Source organism: Gadus morhua, chromosome 4 (genome assembly GCF_902167405.1).
Source record: "Gadus morhua chromosome 4, gadMor3.0, whole genome shotgun sequence".
NCBI classification, from domain to species: domain Eukaryota; kingdom Metazoa; phylum Chordata; class Actinopteri; order Gadiformes; family Gadidae; genus Gadus; species Gadus morhua.
Window position 1 is genome coordinate 41,186,142 of NC_044051.1, and position 27,135 is coordinate 41,213,276.

Genomic DNA, 27,135 nt, shown 5'->3' on the forward strand with positions numbered 1-27,135 from the left:
GTGTGTGTGTGTGTGTGTGTGTGTGTGTGTGTGTGTGTGTGTGTGTGTGTGTGTGTGTGTGTGTGTGTGTGTGTGTGTGCAGCCATTAGGTTATAACTGCTGCCATGTTGTTGGATGAGGGGGTGTTGTTCTTTGGTTTAACTCCCGTTATGACACGGGTTGTCTGAACGTTGAGCTGTAACGTGGCTTGAAGATCTGGATTGTCATTGCTCAACTTTATCACAGCGTGGTCTCAATCTATTTATCTATATTTATATAAACAGTATAAATAGATAATCTCTCCATCGATATCTTGTTCTCTTTTTTCTTTTGATCAGCCGTTCTGGTAAGAGTCGTTTGCAGAGTCGTACTCACACACATTTATGAGGTTAAAGTCTGTGAGATAAGCCTTATAACACTACTAGTGTTGACTCAATATCAAATCACAAACCATAAATCATCTATAACCTGGGCACAAAGAGAGAGGGTTGCTTTTTTTTAAAGACTTTTGTGGAAAAATACCAGCCTCAGGAAAAAAAAAGAAGTCAAGTCAATTGTTTTTGTATAGCTCTTAATCTTAGTTACAGAGGCAAATCACTATTAAATCACCACAATGTCTCTGGTTTTTCACCAGCTCTTTGTGTTTTGTCGTGTTTCAAACATATTTGAAACACATCAACGTTTTTGAATTACAGCGCATGAATGCACCCAAGGCCAGAGTGTGGATCTTGAACTGTTAGTGAACTGTGTCCGTGGGGGCGGAGCCAGCTATTAGGGGAGGAACCAGTAAGGAGGGGAGAGGACGTCTTGTTAAGGAAATACAACCTAAGGTTCATTGAAACCAAAGCCACCCGACGTGGAAGCAGTAGTCTCTGTTAGGAGAAAAATAAATCGCATTTTGGAAAAAATTGTCTGAGAGACAGAAACCACGAAACGGTGAGTGAAAAAGCACAACTTTGAGAGAAGTTCAAACCTCTTTTCCAGTTATGGCATTACAAAAATAAGGGAATTGCTCAATACTTAAACCTTGTCGTCTGTGTCTAGGAATGGCCTCTGCTAACACTTCCTGGTCTGAAGAGAACTTTTCATGTCCCATCTGTCTGGATGTGTTCAGCAGCCCAGTTACCACACCATGTGGACACAACTTCTGCAGAACCTGTATTACAAAGTTTTGGGATGAACAAGTCCGGTACAAATGTCCTGTTTGCAACAAGATTTTCAACACAAGACCTGAACTACAGGTGAATATCCTCTTATCAGAGCTGGCCTCTCAGTTTAGAACATTCCTACGAGTAAAAGAGCAGCATTGTGTGGAAACAGGAGAAGTTCCCTGTGACGTCTGTACTGGGACCAAGCTGAAGGCTGTGAAGTCCTGCCTAGTGTGTCTTATCTCTTACTGCCAAACCCACCTGGAGCCACATCAGAGAGTCGCAGTCCTGAAGAAACATCGGCTGGTCGAGCCTATGGACCGTCTGGGAGACATGATGTGTAAGAAACACGACCGACTTCTGGAGCTCTTCTGCCAGACTGAACAGGTGTGTGTGTGTCAGCTCTGCACAGAGACAGACCACAAGTCCCATCCTGTTGTACCTCTAAAGGAGGAATATGAAGTGAAGATGGCCCAGCTGGGGAAGATAGAGGCTGAAGTCCAGCAGATGATCCAGGAGAGACTAAATAATATTCAGGAGATTAAAGACACAGTTAACCGCAGCAAAGCAGATGCAGACAGAGCGATAGCCGATGGTGTGCACGTCCTCACTGCTCTGAAGCGCTCCATTAAAAAGTACCAGGATGACGTCAACCGAATGGTTAAAGAGAAACTGAAATCCACTGAGAAACAAGCTGAAGACCTCATCAAAGAGCTGGAGCAGGAAATAGAAGATCTGACCAATAGAAGCTCAGAGGTGAAGCGGCTCTCACACACTGAAGACCACCTCCACTTCCTCCAGGCCTTCAGATCCCTGAAGGATCCTCCACCCACCAGGGACTGGACCACGGTGGAGGTCCGTCCTCCGTCATACGTAGGGACCTTGAGGAGATCCGTGGATCAGCTGGAGGAGACACTGAACATGGAGATTAAGAAGCTGCGTGATGCTGAGTTGAAGAGGGTCCAGCAGTATGAAGTAGATGTGACTCTGGATCCTGATACAGCTCATCCCCGTCTCATCCTTTCTGAGGATGGGAAACAAGTACATGATGGAGGTGTGAGGAGGGAACTCCCAGACAACCCTAAGAGATTACCAAAAAACATATGTGTTCTCACGAGGCAGAGCTTCTCCTCATGTAGATTTTACTTTGAGGTCCGGGTTAAAGACAAGACTGCGTGGTATATAGGAGTGGTCAGAGAGTCCATCGACAGAAAAGATCTGATCATAGTGACCCCTGAGACGGGTTACTGGACTCTCTTCTCCTACAAGGATAGGTTGGTATTTAATGATAACCCTGATGTCCGTCTCCCTCTGAGAGCTGAGCTCCAGAAGGTGGGGGTGTTTGTTGATTATGATGAGGGTCTGGTCTCCTTCTATGATGTGGAAGCCAGGGTTCATATCTACTCTGCTACTGGCTGCAGTTTTACTGAGCCTCTCTATCCACTCCTCTGTCCATGGTCCTGGAGATATGGAGGTAACAACTCTGCTCCCCTGATCATCTCACCTGTCAATCAAACAGACTAGGACCTTTGTTTGATGATAAAATAATCAAACGACCAAAACAACTAATGCTGTTTCATGAATTAGAATCTCTACCATGTGAGATCTGAGAGAACTGTATCCATATCTTACTGCTGTCATAGAACAAGGGGTGATTAAGTAGGAAGTTAACCCTGACTATTATAAATGATAACCCATTCTAAATTATTAGGTAACATTATATTCTTCATTGTCGGTTTTCTCCAGTCTTTTAAGGTTTACTGCTATACAATTTTTAATTGTTGCAGTCATGTATAGCACGGTTTCAGGATTGATGTTTATTTCATAATCATCTGAACATTATTGTTAGTTTATACTTCGTAATCATGAATGATAACATAATCAAATGTTAAAATACTTTTCTGATGTTAATAAAAATGGAAACACAGCTGATGAGTCAATGACTTTTAATGTCCACCATACAACAACCCAACATGTTTAAGACAAAGATCACAGTTACTACATGTCAAGATTCTCCCCGTGTGTGTGAGTACTGTGACTTTGTCTTGTCATCTCTCCTCTCTCCATCCTCTCAACTTAGTTCCTCCTCTCTCCTTCCTCTCTCTCCTTCCGCTGCCATCTCCTATGTCTGCTCTCCTTTCTAGCTCATTCAGGATTGGGTTAAGTATTGTTTTACATGCACTTTACATATGTGTAAATACCCGTTTGACTTGTCTTTACTATAGTCTACTATCTGTTCCCTGGCGTATACAAGCAGCAGTCCCATAATCAGTGTTGTGAGCGACACCCAGTGGCGGGAGCGGGTATCAGCACAGAGGGGCGGCACCTTCTTTGTGGGCCCCTAATCCTACTCTTTTGTGGTACACTTAATTTGACTATTTATTCAATATTGTGAGACGTTCAGGTAAGAGTCGTCTGCGGTATCTTCCTCACACAGATTTTATTATATTACTATTATTAGAATTGCATCGTTGAATAACACGAAGGTGTTAAATGAATACAACGTGTTTATGGCGTCGGCTTGGTGGCTGGTGTGTCGAGGATAGCCGCAGCAGACCGAGTGGGAGACGTCTTCCGCTGTCGCTCTCCAAGGTGCTGAACTTCGGCCGACTGATGACGTCACACGCTTTGGACAAGCCACCGACCGCCTGGTTTAGGGAATCACCCCCGGTGTACATACTCCATTTAAAAAGAAGTACACACGTGAAACACTTTGCAGGATGAACTATTTGCACCGAATGAGACGGGATAAGATAAAGAAAGCATAGATTGTTGACAGCTATTTAGTGCCAAACCAAATCTCAATATCATTAAAAACAAGACTCGTCGTCTGGTTCCTCAACCTTCTCTCACCTCCAACTACAGAAGATCATGTTAGCCAAACCATAACTCAGAATGTGATCATTAGCAGACGTTTGTATCCAGAGCGTCCAGTGAGATGAAGGCCCAGGTCTGGGCTGCTCAGGGGGGACATCGGGGGTCCTGTGGACGAGGAGTCTAAACACACCGACCAAACGGGGCCCCTGAGGCCCTCAACAGTCCTGGTTCATCGTGGGGCTCCAGGGCTGCCGGCTCCCCGTGAACGCCCCTTCAGTTCAGCTTCAGTAAGCCCAGGACAGGTGTGTGGCACCAGAGCCAATCAGCAGGGGACCGGGTCACCCTATCAGCCAATCAGAAGGACCGGGTCACCCTATCAGCCAATCAGAAGGACCGGGTCAGCCTATCAGCCAATCAGAAGGACCGGGTCACCCTATCAGCCAATCAGAAGGACCGGGTCACCCTATCAGCCAATCAGAAGTGATACCTGAACCAGCAGGTGCTCCACCTGGAGATGGAGACAGCCAATAGAAGTAATGGAAACAGATCTGTAAATGGTGTAGGAAAGATGGCTGCTTGAAGTATCGATTAAAAGTCCTGCATTACTTCATGAATTGAGTTCCTCCCTGAACTGCGGGCCGTTCTGTGGTTCTCTGAGGGCGCGGCACCAACTGCCAGCTCTACCGGTCGAGCCACCAGGGACGTGAGATTCAAATCACCCAAAGGATTCCTGGAACTGTTGAGTCACCGTTTATGAGAGAGAGAGAGAGAGAGAGAGAGAGAGAGAGAGAGAGAGAGACTGACTGACTGACTGACTGACTGACTGACTGACTGACTGACTGACTGACTGACTGACTGACTGACTGACTGACTGACTGACTGACTGACTGGTTTCATGCTGTGTTTGTGTGTACAACAGGGAAATAAAGAACCTTATTTGATGACATCATACAGCAACCAAACACATAAAGTGTTGTCTTGTTTTTCGTTCTTTGATTTCATGAAAGGTGATGCAGTGGGTTACATAGTAGTGATGTGGATTCATCCTGGTCCAAATCTCAACTGAAATGCAGAACATTTTAGAAACGTAGGTAAATATGGTCTCAAATGGCCCTCTTTAAACACATACTACTGCACTCGTTAACTGATACTTGCAGTTCTGGGTCATCAGGTTACATCAGTCAAATGTTCTGGCTCCACCTCTAAGACAGTGAATACCTGATCTGCAATCAAGCCCCACCTCTCAATGGAAAACGAGTGTCAGCCAGACGTCAGCCGTCAGACTCCACCCATTCAGTTGGCTCAAAGGAACATAAGGAAATCCATGTATTGAAATGATGTAACACCGCATTGGATTAGTGGAAAATAATTTTGCTCAATCACACCTTGATAAGCATAAATAATGAATTGAACTAAACTATTAAACCAGTTGTCCATCACTTCAGATTTTCACACTGGTCGTCCCTGGTACGTAAAAGCTACCCATAATACACCGGTTATAATGTGACATTGTTAACTGCCATGGCACAATTTAGGTTTGTTTTTACTGTCGCTGGCACTGACTGTGTTGTCTCTGAATTGGGAACTGGTTGGTCTGGTTCGTCTGCCCTACCCTGAGCCTCATGATGCAGCTGTTCAATGAGGTGAGGGATGAGCCTTATGTAACTACCAGCGTTAACTCAACGTTAAATCACAAACCATACTAGCACATACAACCTGGACACACGGGGAAAGGGTTGTTTATATGAAGACTGTAGAGAAAATACCAGCCTCGTGAAAAGTCAATTCAAGTCAATTGTTTTTGAATAGCTCTCAATCCCAGTTACAGTAGCAAATCAACATTAGATCAACACAATGTCTCCGGTCATGTTTGCACCATCTCTTTGTCCGTGCTTTGTCCTATATTCTGTTTTAAAATATATTTGAAAGAACAGCGCATGAATGTCAGTGAACTGTGCATCCGTGCTGGCGGGGCCAGGTGTTAGGGGAGGAGCCAGGTGTTAGGGGAGGAGCCAGGTGTTAGGGGAGGAGCCAGGTGTTAGGGGAGGAGCCAGGTGTTAGGGGAGGAGGGAGGTGTTAGGGGAGGAGCCAGGTGTTAGGGGAGGAGCCAGGTGTTAGGGGAGGAGCCAGGTGTTAGGGGAGGAGCCAGGTGTTAGGGGAGGAGCCAGGTGTTAGGGGAGGAGCCAGGTGTTAGGGGAGGAGCCAGGTGTTAGGGGAGGAGGGAGGTGTTAGGGGAGGAGCCAGGTGTTAGGGGAGGAGGGGAGGAGCTAGGTGTTAGGGGAGGAGAGGAGAGGACGTCTTGATGAGGAAACAAAACGTAACATTCCCAGAAGCCAAGTCAATCCGACGTGGAAGCAGTTCTCTCTTTCAGGAGGAAAAGAAAACACATTTTGAAACAAATAGTCTGACAGACAGAAACAACAATAAGGTGAGTGAAGCAGCATAACTTTCAGGGAAGTTAAAACCTCTCTTCCTTAGGGAATTAAAAAAAGAATGGACTTGCTCAATACATAAACCTTGTCGTCTGTGTCTAGGAATGGCCTCTGCTAACACTTCCGGGTCTGAAGAGAACTTTTCATGTTGCATCTGTCTAGATGTGTTCAACAGCCCAGTTTCCACACCATGTGGACACAACTTCTGCAGAACCTGTATTACAAAGCACTGGGATGAACAAGTCACGTTCAAATGTCCTCTTTGCAACATGGCTTTCAACACAAGACCTGATTTACGGATTAATACCCTCTTATCAGAGCTGGCCGCTCAGTTTCAAACATCCATACGAGTAAAAGATCAGCTCTGTGTTAAACCCGGAGAAGTTCCCTGTGACGTCTGTACTGGGACCCAGCTGAAGGCCATGAAGTCCTGCCTAGTGTGTCTTATGTCTTTCTGCCAAGCCCACCTGGAGCCACATCTGAGAGTCGAAGTCCTGAAGAAACATCGGCTGGTCGAGCCTATGGACCGTCTGGAAGAAAGGATGTGTAAGAAACACAATCAACCTCTGGAGCTCTTCTGCCAGACTGAACAGGTGTGTGTATGTCAGTTCTGCACAGAGACAGACCACAAGTCCCATCCTGTTGTACCTCTAACGGAGGAATATGAAGTGAAGACGGCCCAGCTGGGTAAGATAGAGGCTGAAGTCCAGCAGATGATCCAGGAGAGACTAAATAATATTCAGGAGATTAAAGACACAGTTAACCGCGGCAAAGCAGATGCAGACAGAGAGATTGCCGATGGTGTGCACGTCCTCGCTGCTTTGAAGCGCAGCATTAAAAAGTGCCAGGATGACCTCAAGCAAATGGTTAAAGAGAAACTGAAATCCACAGAGAAACAAGCTGAAGACCTCATCAAAGAGCTGCAGCAGGAAATAGAAGATCTGACCAATAGAAGCTCAGAGGTGAAGCAGCTCTCACACACTGAAGACCACCTCCACTTCCTCCAGACCTTCAGATCCCTGAAGGATCCTCCACCCACCAGGGACTGGACCACGGTGGAGGTCCGTCCTCCGTCATACGTAGGGACCTTGAGGAGATCCCTGGATCAGCTGGAGGAGACACTGAACATGGAGATGAAGAAGCTGCGTGATGATGCTGAACTGAAAAGGGTCCAGCAGTATTCAGTAGAGGTGACTCTGGATCCTGATACAGCTCACCCCCGTCTCATCCTGTCTGAGGATTGGAAACAAGTACATGATGGAGGTGTGTGGAAGGAACTTCCAGACAACCCTAAGAGATTTACAAAAAAGATACGTGTGCTCACGAGGCAGAGCTTCTCAGGGAGATTTTACTTTGAGGTCCAGGTTAAAGACAAGACTCGATGGTATGTAGGAGTGGCCAGAGAGTCCATCAACAGAAAAGATCTGATCATAGCGACCCCTGAGACAGGTTACTGGACTCTTTACTTCAACAAGGATGAGTTTGTATTCAATGATGACTCTGATGTCCGTCTCCCTCTGAGAGCTGAGCTCCAGAAGGTGGGGGTGTTTGTTGATTATGATGAGGGTCTGGTTTCCTTCTATGATGTGGAAGCAGGGGTTCATGTCTACTCTGCTACTGGCTGCAGCTTTATTGAGCCTCTCTATCCAATCCTCGGTCCATGTTTACATGCGGAAGGTATAAACTCTGCCCCCCTGATCATCTCACCTGTCAATCAAACAGACTAGGACCTTTGTTTGATAGTAAAATAATCCAACGACCAAAACAACTAATGCTGTTTCCTGAATTAGAATCTCTACCATGTGAGATCTGAGAGAACTGTATTAATATCGTACTGCTGTCATACAACAAGGAGTAATTCAGTAGGAAGTGAACCCAGACTATTATAAATTATAACCCATTCTAAATAATTATATAACATTATATTCTTCATTGTCTGTTTGCTCCAGTCTTTTAAGGTTTACTGCTATACAGTTGTTAGCGGTTGCAGTCATGTATAGCATGGTTTCAGGATTGAATTGTATTTCATAATCATCTCAACATTATTGTTAGTTTATACTTCGTAATCATGAATGCCAACATAATCAAATGTAAAAATACTTTTCTGATGTTAATAAAAATGGAAAAACAGCTGATGAGTCAATGACTCTTAATGTCCACCATACAACAACCCAACATGTGTAAGACAAAACGTACAGTTGCTACATGTCAAGATTCTCCCCTTGTGTGTGAGTACAGTGGGGGGGGTCGCTGACCCGCAACCCTTGTTTGAGCGTCTCCTTTGAATAACTCAGCCGCCGCCGATCGGGGTTGCCCCACTTGTCATCACTCCTCTCTCCGTCTCCAGGCGTCCCCCGTTATATGGATCTTAGCCTCCAGTTTGGAGAGGGTACTAGGGCTCACTGCAAATAATGCCGCAACTTGGTTTTGCAGATCACCAGCTTGAAGTTGCCCAGTCAGGCACCTGCTTGGCAGCACCTGGGCGTGCCAACAGCTCAAAACAAGTGTCAATAGCAACCGCACAATAACCTGTTTGGCAATGGCAGAAAAGATTTTGCATATTTTTCATGGGCGCAACCCACACACTGAGAGCTGCTGTTCATCCTACAAATGCCTGTCCCTTACAACGGGGCGCCATTTGAAAGGGAGCGAAACAGGCTTTCCAACGGTATAAGATGTATTGCTCATTTATGGATATGAAACGCACAGCATACTTGGATCTGGCATTGGCAAGCATTTAATGCTCAAGCTCAGATCCTTGCTTAGGTTTTCCTGCCGTGATCCAGAGTTTATAAGCTTCACAAGCCTCAGTATGATACATCGCTACATGCTCATTCCAGCCGGGTCTACTGTTAGACTTCTTGTTCTGTGTCATGTTTATGAAAAGGTTTACCACCATCATACAGGGCCGACAACACATTGTCATACATGGAACAGAGGTCTCTCTCATGCTCTACCCTCGTACAATTGGCATCTTCACACAAAATAGCTTCTTTAGGCAGATGTATTATTACTTAATACACTACAATTACCCTTGGATGCATTTGTTGTTTTGACACACACATAAGGAGAGGGTGCACTGTACTATCTGCGTACACCCCTTCTGTAGTCGAAGAAAGTATCCCAATTGAATGGCAATGGTTTGAATTTCGTTTAATGGAGTCCATGCACAGAATCTAAAAGATTCTCCCCATGTGTCTGAGTGCCGAGACTTTGTCTTGTCAGCTTCCCTCTCCTGTCCTCTATCCTCTCCTCTCTCTCCTCCTCCTCTCCTCTCTCTCCTTCTCCTCCTCCTCTCCTCTCTCTCCTCCTCCTTCTCTCCTCCTCCTCCTCTCTTCTCCTCTCTCTCCTCCTCCTCTCTCTCCTCCTCTCCTCTCTCTCCTCCTCCTTCTCTTCTCCTCCTCCTCTCCTCTCCTCTCTCTCCTCCTCCTCTCTCCTACCGCTGCTCTCCTCTCTAGCTCATCTAGGATTGTGTTCATTGTTGTCGTGCGTGGAAACACACTATGTGTGTTCACATGTCAAAGGTCAACACATTTAGATTTCTGAATCTAAAATAGTTGTACAGTTGAACTCCCACTGGGGGAGTCTAGCTCTAGTGGATCACTGTGGTGCAATGGCGCTCAGGCTCGTAATAATAGTAATAATTAAACCTTTATTAATGCCCTTGGGGAAATTCCTCCCCTGCATTTAACCCATCCAGGTACTACTATTACTAGTACCACACTCGGAGATGCAGCCACAGAGTACGGCGCTCAGGGGTGCAGGTGCCTTGCTCAAGAGCACCTCAACGTCGTCTTAGGCGGGAGTAGAACCTACAATCCTCAAATTATCGGTCGAGGCACTTAACCGCAAGACCACCAATACTTTTAGATTATTATCAACTGGATGTTTCTTTTTCTATGTCAACAATCGAGACTTGCTATGAAGTTGGGGGGATCACACCATGAGAGGAGGAGGATGATCCGGATCTGCGGCGGTCCGTTGTGAAGGAGCCGTGCAGCTCCACATCATTCCAGTTCAAGAATCAAGTCAATCCTTATAAGGAAGAGACGGTGGAGAGGAGGCGGAGCATGTGGGTTGCAGGACAGAGAACTCAGGGGGATGTGGTGCATTCTGATTGGATGTAGCGTATGGAATATGGACACGCAGGCACGCACACACACACACACACACACACACACACACACACACACACACACACACACACACACACACACACACACAGTGTTTAGGCAAAAAATATCAATAAAAAAATTGAAATAATGTACCCGCTGCTCAGAGGCTAAGTGGAGCCACTTGTGTAGTGTGTGTGTGTGTGTGTGTGTGTGTGTGTGTGTGTGTGTGTGTGTGTGTGTGTGTGTGTGTGACTCACTTTTACCAACAGGGGGTGCACTAGTACTTCAAACGCAGCAAGCTTTCCAAAAGCAAAAGGAAATCCCCCGCTGACCAGATCGTATCGCTGCCTGCTGCTGTAAGATCTGCTACTCGTGTGTGCATTTTGCGCGTGCACATCGGGGAGAGTTCCTACAGCAGCGTAGCGCCAATGAACAGCTCTTTGCTCTCTGTCTATTTCTGTTGAAAATCGGATCGGGGTTGGTTAAAAAGTATTCGGGGAAGCCCCGGAAGCCCAAATAGATCTACAACGATGATCCCAGTTGTAAATAACCATCGAATCATGTCTATATTCTGCACCGGCTCTCTCTTAACTCCAGAAAGAAGACAACACACATCAACGCATTTGAAGAGGCCGACACAGTGAATGAATGAAGTGCTGCGCCCACGCACCGAAGGGGCGGAGCCAGGTGTGAGGAGAGGAGGGGAGAGGACGTCATGTTGCAAGAGAGTCTAGCTGCAGACATCCACCCACACGCTCCAGACATCCACCCACACGCACTTCCGCTGCAGACAGAAACATCCACCCACACGCCGGAAATCGGATAATAAAAAATAAAAATCCTAGCACCCTATTGACTGGGGGACATTGAACATTTAGAATCTGAGACAGGATAGTAGGCTATTACATAACAGTAATTCATTAACTTTTATCCGTTTTATTACATTTTTCATCTCTTTTACCCCTTTTAACTGAACTAAGTGCTATGATCTCTTAGTTATAAACAGATTGTATGAACTAAACAGGCAGATCGAATATTTAACGATCGATTTTGTCTATTGAATGATATCACACTTCTCAGCCACCGCTGCGGAGATGAACAGCTGAGAGGTGCAACTCTAGTTAAAGCGAAACGAGCTGCGTCAATTAAATTCGTGGTAATTATTTTATCACAACTTAACTCTGTTTTGGACTACAGATGACTGTCAAAAGTCCAAATCTTAAAATCGTTTATGCTCACAACACATCAACAAATCTCTAAAATCGTTTAATAAGACCGACTATAGGCTACACAACGTTTACAAAATTTTTTTGCCTATCTTGCAAAAATTACACCTCAGTGTGGATTAAAACAACAAATGCTTCATTTTGGTGTAACGTTCTGTTATTTGTTTGATGAAAAAATCTAAACTTAATGAAACTAATAGATCGGTAAAGAAATGCAAGCCTCGTGCATTTATAATTGTATCGCTGTGTTTTGAATAGTCACCGTGACCTACCATAACCTCCAAGTGCAGCTGAGCCGAACGTCACATCTTCGTGCAGTGAGTCCCGTTGTTACACCGAATTCTGCGACCCACCGAAAAGTGTGACCCGAGGGGGCGCTGTTGAATAATGTGCAACTCGCGCTCCAGACATCCACCAGCACGCAATTTCCGGCGTGTGGGTTGATGTTTCTGTCTGCAGCGGAAGTGCGTGTGGGTGGATGTCTGCAGCCAGACCCCTCTCTCATGTTGAGGAAACGAAACCTAAAGCACCCCGACGTGTAAACTGTTCTCTCTTTCAGGAGATAATAACACGCATTAAATAGTCCGACAGACAGAAACAACAACAAGGTGAGTAAAGCAGCACAACTTTGAGATAAGTTAAAAACACTTTTGCAATATAGGAATAACAAAAATAATGGGATTGCTCAATACATAAACCTTGTCGTCTGTGTCTAGGAATGGCCTCAGCTAACGCTTCCGGGTCTGAAGAGAACTTTTCATGTTGCATCTGTCTAGATGTGTTCAACAGTCCAGTTTCCACACCATGTGGACACAACTTCTGCAGAACCTGTATTACAAAGCACTGGGATGAACAAGTCACGTTCAAATGTCCTCTTTGCAACATGGCTTTCAACACAAGACCTGATTTACGGATTAATACCCTCTTATCAGAGCTGGCCGCTCAGTTTCAAACATCCATACGAGTAAAAGATCAGCTCTGTGTTAAACCGGGAGAAGTTCCCTGTGACGTCTGTACTGGGACCAAGATGAAGGCTGTGAAGTCCTGCCTAGTGTGTCTTATCTCCTACTGCCAAACCCACCTGGAGCCACATCAGAGAGTCGCAGTCCTGAAGAAACATCGGCTGGTCGAGCCTATCGACCGTCTGGAAGACAGGATGTGTAAGAAACACGACCGACTTCTGGAGCTCTTCTGCCAGACTGAACAGGTGTGTGTGTGTCAGTCCTGCACAGAGACAGACCACAAGTCACATCCTGTTGTACCTCTAAAGGAGGATTATGAAGTGAAGATGGCCCAGCTGGGGAAGATAGAGGCTGAAGTTCAGCAGATGATCCATGAGAGACTAAATAATATTCAAGAGATTAAAGACACAGTTTACCGCAGCAAAGCAGATGCAGACAGAGAGATAGCCCATGGTGTGCAGATCCTCACTGCTCTGAAGCGCTGCATTGAAAAGTGTCAGGATGACCTCAACCAAATGGTTAAAGAGAGACTGAAATCCACTGAGAAAAAAGCTGAAGACCTCATCAAAGAGCTGGAGCAGGAAATAGAAGATCTGACCAATAGAAGCTCAGAGGTTAAGCAGCTGTCAAACACTGAAGACCACCTCCACTTCCTCCAGGCCTTCAGATCCGTGAAGGATCCTCCACCCACCAGGGACTTGACGACAGTGGACGTCCTTCCTCCGTCATACGCAGGGACCTTGAGGAGATCCCTGGATCAGCTGGAGGAGACACTGAACATGGAGATGAAGAAGCTGCGTGATGCTGAACTGGAGAGGGTCCAGCAGTATGAAGTAGATGTGACTCTGGATCCTGATACAGCTCATCCCTGTCTCATACTCTCTGAGGATGGGAAACAAGTACATGATGGAGGTGTGAGGAAGAAACTCCCAGACAACCCCAAGAAATTTAGACTGGGTAGATGTGTTCACACGAGGCAGAGCTTCTCAGGGAGATTTTACTTTGAGGTCCAGGTTAAAGACAAGACTGGATGGGGGTTGGGAGTGGCCAGAGAGTCCATTGACAGAAAAGATTGGATCATTTTGACCCCTAAGACGGGTTACTGGACTCTTTACTTCAACAAGGATGGTTTGGTATTTAATGATGACCCTGCTGTCCGTCTCCCTCTGAGAGCTGAGCTCCAGAAGGTGGGGGTGTTTGTTGATTATGATGAGGGTCTAGTCTCCTTCTATGATGTGGAAGCCAGGGTTCATATCTACTCTGCTACTGGCTGCAGCTTTACTGAGTCTATCTATCCATTCCTCTGCCCAGGCAACCATGATTATGGAGGTAACAACTCTGCCCCCCTGATCATCTTACCTGTCAATCAAACAGATTAGGAACTTTGTTTGATAATAAAATAATCAAACGACCAAATCAACTAATGTTGTTTCCTGAATTAGAATCTCAACCATGTGAGATCTGAGAGAACTGTATTCATATCCTACTGCTGTCATAAAACAAGGAGTAATTCATTAGGAAGTGAACCCTGACTATTATAAATGATAACCCATTCTAAATTATTAGATAACATTATGTTCTTCATTGTCTGTTTTCTCCAGTCTTTTAAGGTCTACTGCTATACAATTGTTAGTGGTTGCAGTCAGGTATAGCATGGTTTCAGGATTGACGTGTATTTCGTAATCATCTGAACATTATTGTTAGTTTATACTTCGGAATCATAAATGACAATATAATCAAATGTAAAAATACTTTTCTGATGTTATTAAAAATGGAAAAACAGCTGATGAGTCAATGACTTTTAATGTCCACCATACAACAACCCAACATTTGTAAGACAAAGATAACAGTTACTACATGTCAAGATTCTCCCCGTGTGTGTGAGTACTGTGACTTTGTCTTGTCATCTCTCCTCTCTCCATCCTCTCATCTTAGTTCCTCCTCTCTCCTTCCTCTCTCTTCTTCCGCTCCTATCTCCTATGTCTGCTCTCCTTTCTAGCTCATCCAGGATTGTGTTAATTAATGTTTAGCATGTACATTACATATGTGTAATGTTTGACTTGTCTTCACTATAGTCTACTACCTGTGTCCCGGCGCATACAAGCAGCAGTCCCATAATCAGTGTTGTGAGCGACACCCAGTGGCGGGAGCGGGTATCAGCACAGAGGGGCGGAACCTTCTTTGTGGGCCCCTAATCCTACTCTTTTGTAGTACACTTAATTTGACTATTTATTCAATATTGTGAGACGTTCAGGTAAGAGTCGTCTGCGGTCTCTTTCTCACACACAGTATTATTAGAATTGCATCGATAATAACATGAAGGTGTTAAATGAATGCAACGTGTTTATGGCGTCGGCTTGGTGGCTGGTGTGTCGAGGACAGCCGCAGCAGACAGAGTGGGAGACGTCTTCCGCTGTCGCTCTCCAAGGTGCTGAACTTCGGCCGACTGATGACGTCACACGCTGTGGACAAGCCTCCGACCGCCTGGTTTAGGGAATCACCCCCGGTGTACTTACTCCATTCAAAAAGAAGTACACGCCTAGAACACTATGCAGGAAGAACTATTTGCACCGAATGAGACGGGATCAGATGAAGAAAGCATAGATTGTTGACAGCATTTTAGTGCCAAACAAAATCTCAACGTCCTTAAAAACAAGACTCGTCGTCTGGTTCCTCGACCTTCTCTCACCTCCAACTATAGAAGATCATGTTAGCCAAACCATGACTCAGAATGTGATGATTAGCAGACGTTTGTATCCAGAGCGTCCAGTGAGATGAAGGCCCAGGTCAGGGCTGCTCAGGGGGGACATCGGGGGTCCTGTGGACGAGGAGTCTGAACACACCAACCAAGCCGGGCCCCTGAGGCCCTCAACAGTCCTGGTTCATCGTGGGGCTCCAGGGCTGCCGGCTCCCCGTGAACGCCCCTTCAGTTCAGCTTCAGTAAGCCCAGGACAGGTGTGTGGCGCCAGAGCCAATCTGCAGGGGACCGGGTCAGCCTATCAGCCAATCAGAAGGACCGGGTCACCCTGTCAGCCAATCAGAAGGACCGGGTCACCCTATCAGCCCATCAGAAGGACCGGGTCACCCTGTCAGCCAATCAGAAGGACCGGGGCACCCTATCAGCCAATCAGAAGGACCGGGTCACCCTATCAGCCAATCAGAAGGACCGGGTCACCCTATCAGCAAATCAGAAGGACCGGGTCACCCTATCAGCCAATCAGAATTGATACCTGAACCAGCAGGTGCTCCACCTGGAGATTGGGTCATCCAATAGAAGTAATGGAAACCGATCTGTAAATGGTGTAGGAAAGATGGCTGCTTGAAGTATCGATTACTCCCTGAACTGCGGGCCGTTCTGTGGTTCTCTGAGGGCGCGGCACCAACTGCCAGCTCTACCGGTCGAGCCACCAGGGACGAGAGATTCAAATCACCCAAAGGATTCCTGGAACTGTTGAGTCACCGTTTATTAAAACTGTTTGTGAAACGTTTATAAAAAGAGAGAGAGAGAGAGAGTGAGAGAGAGAGAGATAAAGAGAGAGGGATAAAGAGAGAGAGAGAGAGAGAGAGAGAGAGAGAGAGGGAGAGGGAGAGGGAGAGGGAGAGGGAGAGAGAGGGAGAGGGAGAGGGAGGGAGGGAGAGAGAGAGAGAGAGAGAGAGAGAGAGAGAGAGAGAGAGAGAGAGAGAGAGAGAGAGAGAGAGAGAGAGAGAGAGAGAGAGAGAGAGTGTCTGACTGACTGACTGGTTTCATGCTGTGTTTGTGTGTACAACAGGGAAATAAAGAACCTTATTTGATGACATCATACAGCAACTAAACACAAAGTTTTTTGTTTTTTTTCGGTGTTTGATTTCATGAAAGGTGATGCAGTGGGTTACATGGTAGTGATGTGGATTCATCCTGGTCCAAATCTCAGCTTAAATGCAGAACATTTTAGAAACGTAGGTAAATATGGTCTCAAATGGCCCTCTTTTAAACACATACTACTGCACTCGTTCACTGATACTACCAGTTCTGGGTCATCAGGTTACCTCAGTCAAATGTTCTGGCTCCACCTCAAAGACAGTGAATACCTGATCTGCAATCGAGCCCCACCTCTCAATGGAAAACGAGTGTCAGCCAGACGTCAGCCGTCAGACTCCACCCATTCAGTTGGCTCAAAGGAACATAAGGAAATCCATGTATTGAAATGATGGAACACCGCATTGGATTAGTGGAAAATAATGTGCTCAATCACACCTTGATAAGCATAAATAACTAATTGAACTAAACTATTAAACCAGTTATCCATCACTTTAGATTTTTGTCCCTGGTACGTAAAAGCTACCCATAATAAACAGGTTATAATCTGACATTGTTAACTGCCACGGCAGTGTCAGTTAACAATGACTGTGTTGTCTCTGAATTGGGAACTGGTTGGTCTGGTTCGTCTGCCCTACCCTGAGCCTCATGATGCAGCTGTTTAATGAGGTGAGGGATGAGCCTTATATAACTACCAGAGTTAACTCAATATTAAATCACAAACCATACTAGCACATACAACCTGGACACACGGGGAAAGGGTTGTTTATATGAAGACTGTAGAGAAAATACCAGCCTCGTGAAAAGTCAATGCAAGTCAATTGTTTTTGAATAGCTCTCAATCCCAGTTACAGTAGCAAATCACCATTAAATCACTACAATGTCTCCGGTCATGTTTGCACCGTCTCTTTGTCTGTGCTTTGTCCTATATTCTGTTTTCAAATATATTTGAAAGAACAGCGCATGAATGTCAGTGAACTATGCTTCCGTGTTGGCAGGGCAAGGTGTTAGGGGAGGAGGGGACGAGCTAGGTGTTAGGGGAGGAGAGGAGAGGACGTCTTGATGAGGAAACAAATGTAACATTCCCAGAAGCCAAGTCAATCCGACGTGGAAGCAGTTCTCCCTTTCAGGAGGAAAAGAAAACACATTTTGAAACAAATAGTCTGAGAGACAGAAACAACAACAAGGTGAGTAAAGCAGCATAACTTTCAGAGAAGTTAAAACCTCTCTTCCTTAGGGAATTAAAAAAAGAGGGAACTTGTTCAATACTTAAACCTTGTCGTCTGTGTCTAGGAATGGCCTCTGCTAACACTTCCGGGTCGGAAGAGAACTTTTCATGTTCTATCTGTCTAGATGTGTTCAACAGTCCAGTTACCACACCATGTGGACACAACTTCTGCAGAACCTGTATTACAAAGTACTGGGATGAACAAGTCAAGTTCAAATGTCCTCTTTGCAACATGGCTTTCAACACAAGACCTGATTTACGGATTAATACCCTCTTATCAGAGCTGGCCGCTCAGTTTCAAACATCCATACGAGTAAAAGATCAGCTCTGTGTTAAACCTGGAGAAGTTCCCTGTGACGTCTGTACTGGGACCCAGCTGAAGGCCGTTAAGTCCTGCCTAGTGTGTTTTATCTCTTACTGCCAAACCCACCTGGAGCCACATCAGAGAGTCGCAGGCCTGAAGAAGCATCGGCTGGTCGAGCCTATGGACCGTCTGGAAGACAGGATGTGTAAGAAACACAATCAACCTCTGGAGCTCTTCTGCCAGACTGAACAGGTGTGTGTGTGTCAGTTCTGCACAGAGACAGACCACAAGTCCCATCCTGTTGTACCTCTAAAGGAGGAATATGAAGTGAAGATGGCCCAGCTGGGGAAGATAGAGGCTGAAGTCCAGCAGATGATCCGGAAGAGACTAAAAAATATTCAGGTGATTAAACACACAGTTTACCGCAGCAAAGCAGATGCAGACAGAGAGATAGCACATGGTGTGCACGTCCTCACTGCTCTGAAGCGCTGCATTGAAAAGTGCCAGGATGACCTCAACCAAATGGTTAAAGAGAAACTGAAATCCACTGAGAAACAAGCTGAAGACCTCATCAAAGAGCTGGAGCAGGAAAAAGAAGATCTGACCAATAGAAACTCAGAGGTGAAGCAGCTCTCACACACTGAAGACCACCTCCAATTCCTCCAGGCCTTCAGATCCCTGAAGGATCCTCCACCCACCAGGGACTGGACCACGGTGGAGGTCCGTCCTCCGTCATACGTAGGGACCTTGAGGAGATCCCTGGATCAGCTGGAGGAGACACTGAACATGGAGATGAAGAAGCTGCGTGATGATGCTGAACTGAAGAGGGTCCAGCAGTATGAAGTAGATGTGACTCTGGATCCCGATACAGCTCATCCCTGTCTCATCCTCTCTGAGGATTGGAAACAAGTACATGATGGAGATGTAGCGAAGGAACTCCCAGACAACCCTAAGAGATTTACACAGGTTCTATGTGTTCTCACGATGCAGAGCTTCTCCTCAGGGAGATTTTACTTTGAGGTCCAGGTTAAAGACAAGAATGGATGGTGTGTAGGAGTGGCCAGAGAGCCCATCAACAGAAAAGATCGGTTCATAGTGACCCCTGAGACAGGTTACTGGACGCTCTTCTCCTACAAGGATGTGTTTGTATTTAATGATAACCCTTCTGTCCGTCTCCCTCTGAGAGCTGAGCTCCAGAAGGTGGGGGTGTTTGTTGATTATGATGAGGGTCTGGTCTCCTTCTATGATGTGGAAGCCAGGGTTCATATCTACTCTGCTACTGGCTGCAGCTTCACTGGGCCTCTCTATCCATTCCTCGGTCCAGGTATCTATGATTATGAAGGTAAAAACTCTGCCCCCCTGATCATCTCACCTGTCAATCAAACAGGCTTGAAACGTTGTTTGATCTTATAATAATCAAATGACCTAAGCAACTAATGTTGTTTCATGAATTAGAATCTCTACCATGTGAGATCTGAGAGAACTGTATTCATATCTTTCCGCTGTCATATAACAAGGAGTAATTCAATAGGAAGTGAACCCTCACTATTATAAATGATAACCCGTTCTAAATTATTAGATAACATTATATTCTTCATTCTCTGTTTTCTTCAGTCTTTTAAGCTTTACTGCTATACAATTGTTAATAGTTGCAGTCATGAATAGCATGCTTTCAGGTTTGATGTGTATTTCATAATCATCTCAACATTATTGTTAGTTTATACTTCGTAATTATGAATGACAACATAATCAAATGTAAAAATACTTTTCTGATGTTAATAAAAATGGAAAAATAGCTGATGAGTCAATGACTTTTGATTTCCACCAAACAACAACCCAACATGTGTAAGACAAAGATCACAGTTACTACATGTCAAGATTCTCCCCGTGTGTCTGAGTACTGTGACTTTGTCTTGTCATCTCTCCTCTCTCCTTCCTCTCATCTTAGTTCCTCCTCTCTCTCTCTTCTTCCGCTCCTATCTCCTATGTCTGCTCTCCTTTCTAGCTCATCCAGGATTGTGTTGAGTACTGTTCAGCGTGCACATTACATATGAGTAAATACACGTTGATCTTGTCTTCACTATTGTCTACTACCTGTGCCCCGGCGCATGGAAGCAGCAGTCCCATAATCAGTGTTGTGAGCGACACCCAGTGGCGGGAGCGGGTATCAGCACAGAGGGGCGGAACCTTCTTTGTGTGTCCCTGATCCTACGCTTTTGTAGTACGCCTAATTTGACCATTTATTTAATATTGTGACACATGATCCTCTTTTTTGCACTTCATCGCATGATTAAGGTACAAATTACTTTCTTTCATTCACTTTTTTGATCAGCCGTTCAGGTAAGAGTCGTCTGCGGTCTCTTTCTCACACACAGTATTAATAGAATCGCATCGTTGAAAAACATGAAGGTGTTAAATGAATACAACGTTTTTATGGCGTCGGCTTGGTGGCCGGTGTGTCGAGGATAGCCGCAGCAGACAGAGGGCCCTATCTTGCATCCGGCGCAAATGACTTAGTCACTGGCGCATGTGTCGTTGCTAGTTTACAACTGGCGCAGAGCGCTCTTTTGCCACCTGCGCCACTCGCCGGTAAATTAGGGAATGATCTTGCGCCCCAAGGGGCGGTTCGGCGGAAGGAGGAGGCGTGTTCTGGCGCAAACGGTATTTTGCCGTCTCTGAATACCATTGCGCTACTGACCAGGAAATACCTGGTTTAAAGTCAGTGGCGCGTTGTACAGATGCTATTTTAAGGGCGCAAGCATACATGCGCATGCAATGCATACGGATTGCTTGTGCACCTCGCGCATACACTTTGCTTCTCTCATCTACCTAGCCGCACATTCTTGGTAAATTATTTGGGAAAGAACAGCTGATGCAGCGGTAATAAGTTGTAGGCTACTTTTTAATCAATGCATCTGCAAACACCGTACAGCAAACACATATTTTCTTGACACAGACATCGTGTAGGCCTACATGCCCAAAACTTTTAGGATTGATGAGTAGGCCTATTTGATCGTGAAAAACATTGTTTTACCGCGAGTGAGTGTTAAAAAGAATTAATGAATGCGGGCGCGCGTGTGTGCTCTGTTTAAACACACGCAAACTAAACACTCTCATCATCATCTCATCTTCGTCCGCTTATCGGAGGTCGGGTGGCGGGGGGAGCAGCTCAAGCAGGGGGCCCCAGACTTCCCTTTCCCGGGCCACATTGACCAGCTCTGACGAGGGGATCCCGAGGCGTTCCCAAGCCAGTGTTGAGATATAATCTCTCCACCTAGTCCTGGGTCTTCCCCGAGGTCTCCTCCCCACTGGACGTGCCTGAAACACCTCCCAAGGAAGGCGCCCATGTGGGCATCGTTACCAGATGCCCGAACCACCTCAGCTGACTCCTTTCTAAGTAAAGGAGCAGCGGCTCTAATCCGAGTTCCTCACGGATGGCTGAGCTTCTCACCCTATCCCTAAGGGAGACGCCAGCCACCCTTCTGAGAAAACTCATCTCGGCCGCTTGTACCCGCGATCTCGTCCTTTCGGTCATCACCCAACCCGATCATGACCATAGGTGAGGATAGGGACGAAGATAGACCGGTAGATCGAGAGCTTTGCCTTGCGGCTCAGCTCTCTTTTCGTAACAACGGTGCGGTAAAGCGAACGCAATACCGCCCCCGCTGCTCCGATTCTCCGGCCAATCTCACGCTCCATAGTTCCCTCACTTGCGAACAAGACCCCGAGGTACTTGAACTCCTTCACTTGGGCAACCTAAAACACGTAACGCATAATACAATCAATGGCAATGTATATTACCGCGGGGACACATGCATATTAGGATAGCATACAATACTCATAAGAAACAATGTTTATAATGTATTGCGTATATCATTAAATAGAACCACAGTTACCGCATATCATATGTTATAGCCTATCATACGTTTTCTTTGCCGAAATTTATTTGAGGACTCAGTATTTCTGAAGTTGTGGAAGAAAACCCCTTATTCCATGTGTGAATTAGGCCACATTATTTGGCAATAAACTAAGCCATTTGCAAATTCATGTGCATCTGTTTCATCGGAGACTGCAGACGCGCTGTCAAAATATCAACTCGTCCGATTCAAATGCGCTCATGGCTCTTAAAGGGGATGGGAGCTGGCACTCTCATTGGTTTGATGCACGTTACGCCCAAACCACACCTACGGGTAATTAGGCTGCTTCAGACCAACCCTTTTGACGCTTGCGCCGCGGCGCAAGCGTCATTTATCCGCCTGTAAAATAGCGATAGCGCCGTAGAACCGCCCACAAAGCTACTTGCGCTTTGCGCTTTCCCACTTGCGTTTCAGACCGTTAAAATAGGGCCCAGAGTGGGAGACGTCTTCCGCTGTCGCTCTCCAAGGTGCTGAACTTCGGCCGACTGATGACGTCACACGCTGTGGACAAGCCACCGACCGCCTGGTTTAGGGAATCACCCCCGGTGTACTTACTCCATTCAAAAAGAAGTACAAACGTGAAACACTTTACAGGAAGAACTATTTGCACCGAATGAGACGGGATAAGATAAAGAAAGCATAGATTGTTGGCAGCTTTTTAGTGCCAAACCAAATCTCAATATCATTAAAAACAAGACTCGTCGTCTGGTTCCTCAACCTTCTCTCACCTCCAACTACAGAAGATCATGTTAGCCAAACCATAACTCATAATGTGATCATTAGCAGACGTTTGTATCCAGAGCGTCCAGTGAGATGAAGGCCCAGGTCTGGGCTGCTCAGGGGGGACATCGGGGGTCCTGTGGACGAGGAGTCTGAACACACCAACCAAGCAGGGGCCCCTGAGGCCCTCAACAGTCCTGGTTCATCGTGGGGCTCCAGGGCTGCCGGCTCCCCGTGAACGCCCCTTCAGTTCAGTTTCAGTAAGCCCAGGACAGGTGTGTGGCACCAGAGCCAATCAGCAGGGGACCGGGTCACCCTATCAGCCAATCAGAAGGACCGGGTCACCCTATCAGCCAATCAGAAGGACCTGGTCACCCTATCAGCCAATCAAAAGGACCGGGTCACCCTATCAGCCAATCAGAAGGACCGGGTCACCCTGTCAGCCAATCAGAAGGACCGGGTCACCCTATCAGCCAATCAGAAGGACCGGGTCACCCTATCAGCCAATCAGAAGGACCGGGTCACCCTATCAGCCAATCAGAAGGTCCGGGTCACCCTGTCAGCCAATCAGAAGGACCGGGTCATCCTATCAGCCAATCAGAAGGACCGGGTCACTCTATCAGCCAATCAGAAGGACCGGGTCACCCTATCAGCCAATCAGAAGGACCGGGTCACCCTATCAGCCAATCAGAAGGACCGGGTCACCCTATCAGCCAATCAGAAGTGATACCTGAACCAGCAGGTGTTCCACCTGGAGATGGAGACATCCAATAGAAGTAATGGAAACCGATCTGTATATGGTGTAGGAAAGAAGGCTGCTTGAAGTATCGATTAAAAGTCCTGCATTAATTCCTGAATTGAGTTCCTCCCTGAACTGCGGGCCGTTCTGTGGTTCTCTGAGGGCGCGGCACCAACTGACAGCTCTACTGGTCGAGCCACCAGCGACGAGAGATTCAAATCACCCAAAGGATTACTGGAACTGTTGAGTCACCGTTTATTAAAACTGCTGAGTCACCGCTTATTAAAACTGTTTATGAACCGTTTATAAAAAGAGAGAGAGAGAGAGAGAGAGAGAGAGAGAGAGAGAGAGAGAGAGAGAGAGAGAGACAGAGACAGAGACAGAGACAGAGAGAGAAAGTCTGACTGACCGACTGACTGACTGACTGGTTCCATGCTGTGTTTGTGTGTACAACAGGGAAATGAAGAACCTTATTTGATGACATCATACAGCAACCAAACACATAAAGTGCTTTCTTGTTTTTCGTTCTTTGATTTCATGAAAGGTGATGCAGTGGGTTACATAGTAGCGACGTGGATTCATCCTGGTCCAAATCTCAACTCAAATGCATCACATTTTAAAAACGTAGGTAAATATGGTCTCAAATGGCCCTCTTTAAACACATACTACTGCACTCGTTCACTGATACTACCAGTTCTGGGTCATCAGGTTACCTCAGTCAAATGTTCTGGCTCCACCTCAAAGACGGTGAATACCTGATCTGCAATCAAGCCCCACCTCTCAATGGAAAACGAGTGTCAGCCAGACATCAGACGTCGGACTCCACCCATTCAGTTGGCTCAAAGGAACATAAGGAAATCCATGTATTGAAATGATGTAACACCGCATTGGATTAGTGGAAAATAATTTTGCTCAATCACACCTTGATAAGCATAAATAACTAATTGAACTAATCTATTAAACCAGTTGTCCATCACTTCAGATTTTCACACTGGTCGTCCCTGGTACGTAAAAGCTACCCATAATACACCGGTTATAATGTGACATTGTTAACTGCCATGGCACAATTTAGGTTTGTTTTTACTGTCGCTGGCACTGACTGTGTTGTCTCTGAATTGGGAACTGGTTGGTCTGGTTCGTCTGCCCTACCCTGAGCCTCATGATGCAGCTGTTTAATGAGGTGAGGGATGAGCCATATACAACTACCAGCGTTAACTCAACATCAAATCACAAACCATACTAGCACATACAACCTGGACACACGGGGAAAGGGTTGTTTATATGAAGACTGTAGAGAAAATACCAGCCTCGTGAAAAGTCAATTCAAGTCAATTGTTTTTGAATAGCTCTCAATCCCAGTTACAGTAGCAAATCAACATTAGATCAACACAATGTCTCCGGTCATGTTTGCACCATCTCTTTGTCCGTGCTTTGTCCTATATTCTGTTTTAAAATATATTTGAAAGAACAGCGCATGAATGTCAGTGAACTGTGCATCCGTGCTGGCGGGGCCAGGTGTTAGGGGAGGAGCCAGGTGTTAGGGGAGGAGCCAGGTGTTAGGGGAGGAGCCAGGTGTTAGGGGAGGAGAGGAGAGGACGTCTTGATGAGGAAACAAAACGTAACATTCCCAGAAGCCAAGTCAATCCGACGTGGGAGCAGTTCTCTCTTTCAGGAGGAAAGGAAAACACATTTTGAAACAAGTAGTCTGACAGACAGAAACAACAACAAGGTGAGTAAAGCAGCATAACGTTCAGAGAAGTTAAAACCTCTCTTCCTTAGGGAATTAAATAAATAATGGACTTGCTCAATACATAAACCTTGTCGTCTGTGTCTAGGAATGGCCTCTGCTAACACTTCCGGGTCTGCAGAGAACTTTTCATGTTCCATCTGTCTAGATGTGTTCAACCGTCCAGTTTCCACACAATGTGGACACAACTTCTGCAAAACCTGTATTACAAAGCACTGGGATGAACAAGTCATTTTCAAATGTCCTCTTTGCAAGATGGCTTTCAACACAAGACCTGATTTACGGATTAATATCCTCTTATCTGAGCTGGCCGCTCAGTTTCAAACATCCAAACGAGTAAAAGATCAGCTCTGTGTTAAACCCGGAGAAGTTCCCTGTGACATCTGTACTGGGACCCAGCTGAAGGCTGTGCAGTCCTGTCTAGAGTGTCGTGTGTCTTTCTGCCAAACCCACCTGGAGCCACATCAGAGAGTCGCAGTCCTGATGAACCATCAGCAGGTCGAGCCTATGGACAGTCTGGAAGTACCTCAAACGGAGGAATATGAAGTGAAGATGGCCCAGCTGGGGAAGATGGAGGCTGAAGTCCAGCAGATGATCAAGGAGAGACTAAATAATATTCAGGAGATTAAAGACACAGTAAAGCGCAGCAAAGCAGATGCAGACAGAGAGATAGCCGATGGTGTGCACGTCCTCAATGCTCTGAAGCGCTCCATTGAAAGGTGCCAGGATGACCTCAACCAAATGGTTAAAGAGAAACTGAAATCCACAGAGAAACAAGCTGAAGACCTCATCAAAGAGCTGGAGCAGGAAATAGAAGATCTGACCGATAGAAGCTCAGCGGTGAAGCAGCTCTCACACACTGAAGACCACCTCCACTTCCTCCAGACCTTCAGATCCCTGAAGGATCCTCCACCCACCAGGGACTGGACCACGGTGGAGGTCCGTCCTCCGTCATACGTAGGGACCTTGAGGAGATCCCTGGATCAGCTGGAGGAGACACTGAACATGGAGATGATCAAGCTGAGTGATGCTGAACTGAAGATGGTCCAGAAGTATGAAGTAGATGTGACTCTGGATCCTGATACAGCTCATCCCCATCTCATCCTGTCTGAGGATTGGAAACAAGTACATGATGGAGGTGTGTGGAAGGAACTTCCAGACAACCCTAAGAGATTTACAAAGAAGATACGTGTGCTCACGAGGCAGAGCTTCTCAGGGAGATTTTACTTTGAGGTCCAGGTTAAAGACAAGACTCGATGGTATGTAGGAGTGGCCAGAGAGTCCATCAACAGAAAAGATCTGATCATAGCGACCCCTGATACAGGTTACTGGACTCTTTACTTCAACAAGGATGAGTTTGTATTCAATGATGACTCTGATGTCCGTCTCCCTCTGAGAGCTGAGCTCCAGAAGGTGGGGGTGTTTGTTGATTATGATGAGGGTCTGGTCTCCTTCTATGATGTGGAAGCAGGGGTTCATGTCTACTCTGCTACTGGCTGCAGCTTTATTGAGCCTCTCTATCCAATCCTCGGTCCATGTTTACATGCGGAAGGTATAAACTCTGCCCCCCTGATCATCTCACCTGTCAATCAAACAGACTAGGACCTTTGTTTGATAGTAAAATAATCCAACGACCAAAACAACTAATGCTGTTTCCTGAATTAGAATCTCTACCATGTGAGATCTGAGAGAACTGTATTAATATCGTACTGCTGTAATACAACAAGGAGTAATTCAGTAGGAAGTGAACCCAGACTATTATAAATGATAACCCATTCTAAATAATTATATAACATTATATTCTTCATTGTCTGTTTGCTCCAGTCTTTTAAGGTTTACTGCTATACAGTTGTTAGTGGTTGCATTCATGTATAGCATGGTTTCAGGATTGAATTGTATTTCATAATCATCTAAACATTATTGTTAGTTTATACTTCGTAATCATGAATGCCAACATAATCAAATGTAAAAATACTTTTCTGATGTTAATAAAAATGGAAAAACA

The 27,135-nt window shown here is 45.8% G+C and overlaps 2 protein-coding genes across 3 annotated transcripts; both read left to right on the forward strand.

The window, feature by feature from the left end:
- Nucleotides 1-664: 664 nt before the first annotated feature.
- On the forward strand, nt 665-14,462 carry LOC115541775 (uncharacterized). Its single transcript, XM_030353615.1, has 5 exons — nt 665-915; nt 1,024-2,648; nt 6,463-7,941; nt 12,109-12,222; nt 12,469-14,462. Exons 2-5 carry the CDS (start codon nt 1,026-1,028, stop codon nt 14,056-14,058), a joined length of 4,806 nt encoding a protein of 1,601 aa, XP_030209475.1. The 5' UTR covers nt 665-915; nt 1,024-1,025; the 3' UTR covers nt 14,059-14,462.
- On the forward strand, nt 12,196-27,135 carry LOC115543060 (E3 ubiquitin-protein ligase TRIM39-like). Of its 2 annotated transcripts, XM_030355611.1 has the most exons (3): nt 12,196-12,325; nt 17,769-19,027; nt 26,364-27,135. In XM_030355611.1, the coding sequence occupies exons 2-3, from the start codon at nt 17,771-17,773 to the stop codon at nt 26,730-26,732; spliced, it is 1,626 nt and encodes a 541-aa protein (XP_030211471.1). In that variant the 5' UTR covers nt 12,196-12,325; nt 17,769-17,770; the 3' UTR covers nt 26,733-27,135. The 2 variants fall into 2 exon arrangements, with proteins under 2 accessions (XP_030211471.1, XP_030211470.1); XM_030355610.1 differs by lacking the exon at nt 26,364-27,135 and having other exon boundaries at nt 17,769-19,614.